This window comes from Sinocyclocheilus anshuiensis, unplaced genomic scaffold (genome assembly GCF_001515605.1).
Source record: "Sinocyclocheilus anshuiensis isolate Anshui unplaced genomic scaffold, SAMN03320099.WGS_v1.1 scaffold1199, whole genome shotgun sequence".
NCBI lineage: Eukaryota > Metazoa > Chordata > Actinopteri > Cypriniformes > Cyprinidae > Sinocyclocheilus > Sinocyclocheilus anshuiensis.
The window spans coordinates 536632-546730 of NW_015540934.1; the positions used below are offsets into that span (position 1 = coordinate 536632).

Below are 10099 nucleotides of genomic sequence, written 5' to 3' on the forward strand. Positions count from 1 at the left end.
TTATAAGCAAAAAGACTGAATACATTGTACCGAACAATGGCGTGATGCGATCAAATAGAGGCACGCACTAATGCAGCAAACATGTTGGCAGTATGGAAGCATTTCAAACTCATTACAAGCACCGACAGCGAGAGACCGTTTAGTACTGCATCGCAGGTCTGCGATGAGAAGAGGAAGGGGTGGATGTTGCTAGTTACTGTATGTGATTGAAATCGTGAAATGGCCTTAAACAATTAAATACACTCCAGAACGTTATGTTTTCTAATACACGCATGAATTGCATGTGTTCAAACAGCGTTGCACAAGCTCGCGGTGCTGTCTTGTTAGCCAGAGCCCAAACCGCGAGAGAAATCTGTGCTGAAACTGTGTTACTCATCAGTTGCTCAGTAACATTTTTATGATTTTTTTACAAGGCATGCGACAATGCGATATGTGCAACAAACGTCTTCCCAAATTCGTAATGAGAATCATTTGTCAACAAAAAGAAGCATTGAGGTCTTCCTGCGCGTTTCCGCCAAAATAAAAGCTGAGAAAAAGCAAGAACTCTATCAACATTCATAGATGTTAGTATTTTAATTTTACTTTTGTTCTGTAAAATAAAATAAAAAGTAAGACAATAATAATGATAATAATTACAACAGCTCTGTTAATACATTTATTATAACATACACACATAGCGTTACAATTTTCTTCTCCTCAGCAGTTAATTTTACAGTAAAAAATACATGCCTGATTCAAGAAGGGGGTCTTATTGCCAAAAACTATTATTTTAGTAACTTATTAATTTTATGTTTAATTGTGCTTTGTTGGTATAATGTCTGCTAGAATGTAAAAAAATGTTTAGTGTTAAATATTTTTAAATTGTTGTTTTGTAATTGATGTTTTCTTTTAAAAACAAGACAAAACAGTAAAAAGCACATTTTGGCTATTTAATTTATGCAATGGTGAAAAAAATTGTCAAAATACATGGGGAAAAAAACTTGAAAAACCGTGTTCGGTATTCGGCCTTCGGCCCAGTGTTTCATTTTGTTCGGTTTCGGCTTCGGCCAAGAATTTTCATTTCAGTGCATCCCTAATTGTTACATATATGATCTGTGTTCCTTCCTTTGTGACCTAGTTTTCTTGAGTTGTCTTATTCTTCATTATATTCACCTGTGTCTTGTTAATTAACTCATTAGTTCCTTGTTTGCTTTGTGTACTTAAGCCTTCAGTTCTCTCTCAGTATTTGTCGGTTCTCGTTTGCGATTGTGTTTGGTAGTGTTTGTTTCTTTTCTCCAGTGAGTTTGATATTAAAGTGATATCAAGTGTTCCTGAACTATTCTTCTTCGTCGTGCGAGTTATTATAGTGATGGAAAATCGAGGCTTTCATGAAGTTATGCCGAAAAACGGTTCATTACTCGAAGCTTTTAAAACAGTGCGCATTAGCGACATCTGCTGGTCAGACTTGGTTTCTCCACCAAATCTAACAAAACATCGCGGAGCAGAGGATGGGTTGAAAAAGTTTTTAATCTGTGCCAACTGGTGTCATGCGTAGTCCGGTCAACGTTATTCTAAATCTAAACTATTCTACTGAATCCCAAATAAGTGTACACACACACACACACACACACACACACATGTGATACAATAGTGCTTTGAAAACTGCGTCTGAGCATTGGAGCCTCGTATCAATCGTCCCATCACTACTTTTTAATCTCTTTTTTTTTCCTTGGACCTCGCAGTCAAGCTTCTCTGCTTGGAGCAGGGAGACGGTCCGCTGGAAGACCACACATGGGACTTCATCCATCTGGCGTTCCTTATGCACTACCCTAATTGTTCACTATATGTTTTTTACCAACATATAGTGATCGCCTGAGCGGGCGATCGAAGGCCCGTCTTCCTGCGGACCGTCCTAAAGAGGATTTTGCTGCTTTTGTGGATCGGGTGCTGGTGAACAACAACTCTCCTTTCACCATCGGCCCCGCAGAGAATGACTTCGGCACCAGCCCCACTCCATCACCGGCAGAGTCCAGTCATCAACAATGTGACAGGGTAGTTGCATGTGCCCACCGCAGACCATGGAGACCGGCCTGCTGTGATTGACGAGCCTGAATCAAGGAATAGGTTGGAAGGAGTCATCGCCCCGAAGCCCGCTTCACATCATGCGTCTGGCCAGGTGGGCGAGCCGGCAACACCGTAGATCGCAGAGGGAGTGTTAATGGAGATCGACGGCTTAGCTGAAATCCCCGCCCACACTCCCGGCACTGTGAGCGAGTTGAGCCTGGCCTCTGGAGCTTATGACGAACTTAAGGACATTTTTGAGGAGGATCTTATAGACTGGTTTGGAGAGGTTATTCCCAGTTCCCCTGAATCTCCTGCATCTTCGCTGATTCCGTCCAGCCCAGAATCTCATACGTCCCTGCTGGTTCAGCCCAACTCCTGTTCTCCTGTGTTCCCTCCCAGCCTCCCTCTCCCACCTCCTCAATCAGCCAGTTCCTCAGCCCCGCCTCCGCTGCTGTCCTTCAGCCCCTTTGCATCTCCCAGATGCTGTAAGGATCTGCCATGTGTCTTCAGGCCACCAGCTCCGTCCAGCACAGAGGATCCCCTGTCTCCGCATCCAGCATCTGTGCCCATCACTCCACCTCGACCTGTCGCCACTTCAGATCTGCCTTGGCTCCTCCCTCCCTCGGCTCCACTGGAAACCATCAGCCATAAGTCTTCTCCGGGCTCCCTTGTCCCACCGGCTCAGCCTCTGTCCTCTGGTCATCCGGCTCAACCTCAGACGCTCACCGCCGTGGCTCCACCTTGGTCTCCAGTACCATCGGCATTGCGTGGGCTCATCGGCTCCACCTGGGTCCCCTTCAGTGGTGGCTTCTTCTCCGTCGGTCGTCCCCAGGGTGTCACCTACCATCAAGTTGTCTCCACTATGGATCCTCCTGCCTTCAACTCCACCCTAAGGCCTTGTCCTGGCTGGACATTGCATCTGGCTCCTCCTGCTCCTAGCTCCCCACTGGCTCCTCCCACCTTACACTCCACCTTGGACTGCTTTAGAGACTTTGGACTCCTCCAGAGCCCCAGCCCTCCCTCCTCAACTATTCTATTTATACGGTGCGAGGACACGCCTTCCCGGGAGGGGACGAACTGTTACATGTATGATCTGTGTTCCCTCCTTTGTGTTTTGGTTTTGGCCTGTGACCTAGTTTTCCTGAGTTGTCTTATTCTTCATTATATTCAACTGTGTCTTGTTAATTAACTCATTAGTTCCTCGTTTGCTTTGTGTACTTAAGACTTCAATTCTACCTCAGTATTTGTTGGTTCTCATTTGTGTTTGGTAGCGTTTGTTCCTGTTCTCCAGTGAGTTTGATATTAAACAAGTGTTCCTGAACTATTCTTCTTCGTTGTGCGAGTTATTATACTACCATACGTTAAACATTTATTTTGCCGAAAAACAAAATATCACAATGTCAGTTTTCCAGTATTATGCAGCCCTAATGTGTGGAGCTCTGTACAAAATACAGCAGGATAAAAGAGAGAATGAAAGAGAGACAGAAAGGCCTACTGATAGGGAATGTAATGGAGTCGGTATGATGTTGTGGCAGTGATTTAGACTCAAACCAGTGTTTATTCAGTTCATTATATTAACTGACATATTGATCGAGTCAGTAAGGAGGAAGGAAGAATAACATCCTCTTTAGGGACTATCATCTTTACTCAGTCAGACAGCTTGAGCTCTAACACAAACAGCACATACGATCAATATTCAACACACACATCAACAGTGATACTTCATGCTGTGTTCTCAGTGACACAACGACTGAGCAAAAAACATGCTTGTTTTGACACGCACAAGACAGTATATGGCAGTCATTACTATTAAACAGCCAAAACAATCCCTTAACTAACATTAAAATACGGATATAAATCTGACTTGGACAAGAAAGCAATCAGCTAGCAGCCACCCAGAACAACCAGCAACATGGTAAAGGGCTAAAAACACTCAGGGCACACTAACAATTGCATAGCAACACCATGGCAACCATGCACTTTTTGTATAGACAAGCATGCTTGAAATCTAGATACATCAAAACCCACATTACATATCGTTAAAAAGTTTCAAAAGAGTCAGTAAGATTTTTATTCAACAAGGATGCATTACATTGATCAAAAGTGACAGTAAAATAATATATATTGTTACAAAAAAATGCTGTTCTTTTGAACTTTGTTCATCAAATAATACTGAAAAAAATGCATCACAGTTTTTGAAAATTTAGCTTTGACATCACATGAATAAATTGCATTTTAAAATATGTTAAACAGATAACCGTTATTTTAAATTGGAGTTTTATTTTACAGTATTACTGTTTCTTGTATTTTGATCAAATAAATGCAGCCTTGGTGAGTATAAGAGACTTCTTTCAAAAACATAAAAAAATCTTACTGACAACAAAAATATTACAAAATCAAGAGAGTTGTCATGTTAAGTAAGTATAGCTGTCTCTAGAAAATCTCCAGAAAAGTCACCAAAAGTAACAGTAACTGTGTTCCTATGAAATTATCACATTTTTCTGATCGCAACTGGCACCTTCAAATTCACCAGAAAACCTCATTCACATCTCATGTTCGACACTCAGATGTGTATTACAATATGAGATATGAGATATGAGACCAAATGTCCCCACAAGGATAGTAACACCAGTACATTTTGACGTTCTGGGGACATTTATTTATTTATTTATTTTTTGGTCCCAATAAGGAAACAAGCTTATAAATCACACAGAACGAAGTTGTTTGAAAATGTAAAAATGCAGAAAGTTTTGTGAGAGGGGAAGGTTTAGATCTACTACATCTACATTACATCTTTGGAATGTGCCCATAAAACATGAAAACCCAAATTGTGTGTGTGTGTGTGTGTGTGTGTGTGTGTGTGTGTGTGTGTGTGCTGAACTCAAAGCAGCTGAACCCCAGCCAAAAAACCTTAGGACAATACCTCTCAGCTCTCTGTGGTTTCACAGTTCTGCAATGTTGCAGGTTACAAGAAAATATAACGTAATTTTAGATTTGGTTTGCACAGGCATGCTCTATATTTATCCACAGAATAGCTAAACACCTTCATGAAACTCTCTCACACTCTCACATTCCTTCACAAATCAGTCTCACTCACACCTGCAGCTAATACAACCAGCTCAACAAAATCTATTAATAATCGCAATCATGTTCAGTAGAGATACTGCAGAATGTTTCTGTTATGGAAATGACAAATATTGCTTCAATCTGATCAGATGCCAGCATGTTCTCCATGACAGACTGCAGTCAGTGTCTAATAAATAATAAATAAAAAATCTAATTCATTCCCCACCATTAAGGTGCATTCTTTCTTTTGTTGGCATTTCCTATTCAAACAAGAAGTTAAGGATCAACTATTTATTTATATAGTCAAAAACCTCAGCTTGCACTATGGACAAAAGCAATGTAATATTTTCAAAGCCAATACATTCCACAGTTGATGGTTGTGGAAGGAATAAACTGTGACTGTTTGCACCAGTGAACCATAATTTGCTACTTCCTATTCCTAGTTTTCATGTGACGTCACATCCTTACAGAAACCATTGGTCCATGGCGATGGTGTAAAAGGTGGGCGTTGACATTAAAACCTTCTCTTATAATAGAAAATAATAGTAATTCTAATTTAAAGTGACACTGATACTATTTTATTCATGTTTAATATTGTAAAGCAGCTTTCTTTAAAGCAATATATTTTATAAAGTGCTATATAAATAATCATGACTTCATGAAAATTGCAGAGCCGGCACAAGCTATGATCAGATGCTTTCTTAACTGCTGCTTTCTCACTACTGTCATTTTTGTGGTGTATTTGTTGAGAGGTAAGCGTGCAGCGCATATTTACATATTCATCTAAACGCTGCTCTCAGCATTATCAGGATGTTTGCTAAAAGTATACCGCTGCAAATTCTTCTGAACTTCTATTTTCCCCCTAAACAAAGAAAGAGAACTTCACTCTGAGTATATCAAAGACTATAGATATACAAAGACGGTTCATTCCTTTTACTTATGAATGGGAGAAACTGCAACTAGTGTTGGGTCGTTTTTGAACGATTCGTTCATTTTGAACGAATCTTTAATGTGACTCGAGAAGAACGAGTCGTCTCGGGGAGTGATTCGTTCAGTCGCGCATCCGCAACATCCTATAGGTTCTGTACTGGAATTAGTCAAGTAGTTCACCTGTTTCGAGTCTTCAGGTTTTTCGAGTCGTTTGTTCATCACGTGACAGCCCCATAAGTTTAACCAATGCAGTCGGAGCCGGAAAGAGACTTAATAATAATAACCAACTCTTTATTACCTTTGTTACAACATTCAGTGTTATGGAAAATAACATTTTAATGATATTTTGCTAAAATTAACGAAATGACTCGAAAAAAGATTCGTTCATTTTGCTGAACGAGACTCAGAGGTCCGAGTCGGTAAACTGATCCGAACTTCCCATCACTAACTGCAACGCGAAATATGGCGGAATATGTCCCGCCTTCTAAACGAAAGAGCCAATCGCTGATTGGTAAAGTCATTGCGTCACTGCAGCTGCCGTTAGAAGCTAGCGATTATGACTGCACATATGCATTGACTGGTCTAGCCTGTGAAATATGCTTTTTTAACTCTATTTGAGCATAAGGAACAACAAATATGGATTTTGTTGCTTCTGATTTGAAATATGTAATTTAATTGTGAGTTCAGCAAGCAGTTTTTGAGATTTCAGGATTCCCCCATTCATTTAGATAGGACTTGGTCTTGGATGCTCGAAATAGCTGCCCGAAGACGTTGCAACTATGGCCACCGAGTGAAGAGACTTTCCTTGAAATGGACTTTGGAGTATATCAGACAAATTGCATGCCAAAATTGTACCTAAAATTCATGTCGGTGTGAATAGGCCTTATGTGTCCACCAAGAAGAGTCGGTTTTTGGAACACAGCAGCAGTTTTATTGGATATGCACTCACCGATATGTCGAATATCTCCTCTGAGTCATCCAGCAGCAGGACTCTAATGGGCACCAGGCGTCCAGGTGGCATAGCAGGCGGTTTGTGTCCAGGCTCCAGGGTGCTGATCCCCAGAGTCTCTGGGGCCCCTAACCTCTGTCCCGCCAACGACATTTGGCCCTGTTCCACCATGGTCTTCCTCGCTCAGCCTGCACACAACAAACACACACACAAACGTCACACTCCGGCTAACACTGCGTGTGTATGATTCAGGTTTTGTCTGCGTTCTATGTCCCACAAGGATAGTAATATGTACTTAATGAACATTTGCAAATGAAGAAGTTGTGTATTTACGCTGATGGTTCTTGACATGTCAATAATGTGAAGGTTAAAATAGTCTTTTTGGCCTGATGGTTTTGTGCTCTCCTCAGACAATGAACCTATTACACAGATCCAACTTCTCATATCTCTCCCTCTCTTTTCTCATCATTTTCACTGTTTATCACACATGCCAGAGCACTGATGTCATTACTTCTAAACTAAGGGTCGACGTGAGAAACAGAGGGGAGGAAGAGAGACAGGAAGAGAGAACGCGAGCAGAGTGACAGAGAGTGCAGTCAGAGGGAAATATGGAATAACAAACACTGATCTCTGTGGATCAGATGACCATATGTGACTTCCACTGCTATGTATCTAAGCGATCTTCAAAAGAACCTTCCAATTCAAGATATTCACTAGTTTGTGCTCATATATCCCTGATTAATAAATAAACACAAGGAAATAACTGCATTTTTGTCTTCCTGACAGTATTTTTTCTTTATATTTTTATCTAATAATTTGTGCCTGAGGCCAAATTACTGCCCAGAGAGGTCATAATAATTTATCTTAGGATAGACAATAAATAAATAGGTAAATTGTTACTTTATTAATAAAGTTACTTTCTCCACTGTTTGCATGTATACAAACAATTTCATTCATCTCTGTGATTTTTATAGATTTAAATGAATCAAGGTGCATTGTAAAAATAGACCTCTGATATAAACTGGGCTGTTTAGTTTATAAGCTACTATCCATAAAACACATTGGAGAGAAGCAATAAAGCATAGATCTGCTCTCAGAGGTTATCCAGAGGGGGAGGGTGAAAGATCAGACCAGTGCCAGCAAAAAACAAACCCACCATGCGAAACACAGCCAATGCTTTGCCAGTACTGTTTAAAAAATTCCATTCATTCAGTAATGCCCAAAAAAATCCCTGGAAAAATCATCTGCACTGATGGTAATGCAAGTACATCTTCAGACACTGGTGTCTTTTGTTTGGCTGGGAAATGAAGCTGCCACATGCACAACACATCAAGATATATAAAATTATGATTTTACACTCAAAAAAATGCTGGGTTAAATACAACCCAGTGCTGGGTAAAATAGGGACAAACCCAGCAATTGGGCTGTTTTGACCCAGCGGTTGGGTTAAATGTTTAACCCAACCTTCTGGGTAGTAACCCAACCGCTGGGTCAAAACAACCCAATTGCTGGGTTTGTCCCTATTTTACCCAGCACTGGGTTGTATTTAACCCAGCATTTTTTAGAGTGTACAAAAAAAATCCCTATGTGAGACCACTGCTGAGATGGGCTCTCAAGTTTTTAAACTCCTATAGGCTTTCACATTGAATTTATAACGGACCTTATTCCCTGAAATCATTCACCCTTTTAAACCTCGAAAACATCCATAATTCAAATCATACTCTCTAAAGAATGCTGGGTGGTTTCAACCCAACTTTGGGGGTTAAAAATGTAATGTAAAAATTTAACCCAACGGTTCTTTGACCCAAAGTGTTTTAGAGTGAGACTGCTTTTTCGTGGTCTTTCAACATTAAAATGAATTACACGTGGAAGGTTTCAGAATGGCTCGTGGAGCGCTTTATTCTTTCAGTGCGCGTTCTGGTCGCGTCGCGTCGAGGCGGCACGGCACCACAAGTCAAGTCGAGCTTTATTGACTTGACTCACCTCACAGCGTTCAGTCAGGTGCAATAAAATGAATGAAAATCATTTAAATTCTAAATCGACTTTCCATTGTCTATTTTAAAATAGCGAAATAATGTTGAATATGTCACTCGTAACCACGAGTTGGCTTTGATTTAACGACCAGACGTTATTTAAACAATTAGGCTGTTCATAACACTCAATGCACACATATCATATTTATACGCTCATTTTGCTTCAGACTGAATGGGGAAATAGAAAATAGAAATGGAGCGTCCGTCGCGCGCTTGCAGTGAAAACAGCGCCGGTCGCGTCGCGTCGTACGCGTACAGGCGATGTAAACTGAACAAAGCGCAGAACAGGTCTATTGGCGTCTAATGTGAATGTCCTTAGAGGAACACATTATGTATGTATTCGATATGCCTTTTGCTCTGGGCTTCATCAAGTGAATGGACTCATAATACAGCCTATAGCAGAACGCGTGTCGGTGCATAATAGAAATATAACGGGACGGACCTTCAGCGATGTCCTCAGTCCTCAAACTCAAATCTGTGGCTAGATTTACCCCTTAATCTCTTCCAAGCACAGAGCACTGTGAATGAGAAGATGAATCCATACGCTTACCCCGATTATAAATCCACTGTGTACAAGTGTGCGTTTGTCCACGAATGCACCGAGCGCGACGGTGATGCTGGCCGCCCGGAGCCGCTTCAGATGCAGGTTGTCGTGGAGCATATGAGCGTCCTCGCAGTCGCCATGTCGGCCGGTGGAGAGACGGGATTACACTGACTGAGCACAGCACAGATCCAGCCAACACACGAGTTTTGCGTTCATATGCTGCCATCTGCAGAGTGAAGCACCATAACGCAGTCTAACAGTGAGCTACTAACAGTAGCCAAAGGAGCCTATATGAATTACATCAGCCAGTTCTACAGCCAAATTTGTCAGTTTCTGATCTTGTCAAAAAGTAGGCTACATTCAAAAGTACACCTGCACAATATTTCAAAGACAATAGAAGTGATTATGATGAAATTACATCAAATGTACTTAAGTGGGTAAATAGTTTTTCAGCAAAATGAAACAGTAAAGCAATTATCAAATAACTCTTTTGACCAACAAATATTGCAATTAATAAACTGTATCAAATTTAAA

At 40.8% G+C, this 10099-nt stretch overlaps 1 protein-coding gene across 1 annotated transcript in view; it reads right to left on the reverse strand.

Annotated features, from left to right (window-relative positions):
• LOC107689492 (FERM, RhoGEF and pleckstrin domain-containing protein 1-like) overlaps positions 1–9745 on the reverse strand; it is a 42576-nt gene extending 32831 nt beyond the window's left edge. Inside the window, exons 1-2 of the mRNA XM_016487493.1 lie at positions 9464–9745; positions 6989–7176 (exon numbers count right to left, since the gene is read on the reverse strand). Of these exons, the coding sequence (XP_016342979.1) occupies positions 6989–7159 (171 nt within the window). The 5' untranslated portion in view covers positions 7160–7176; positions 9464–9745. The remainder of the gene's footprint in view (positions 1–6988; positions 7177–9463) is intronic.
• Between the last annotated feature and the right edge of the window lie 354 nt (positions 9746–10099).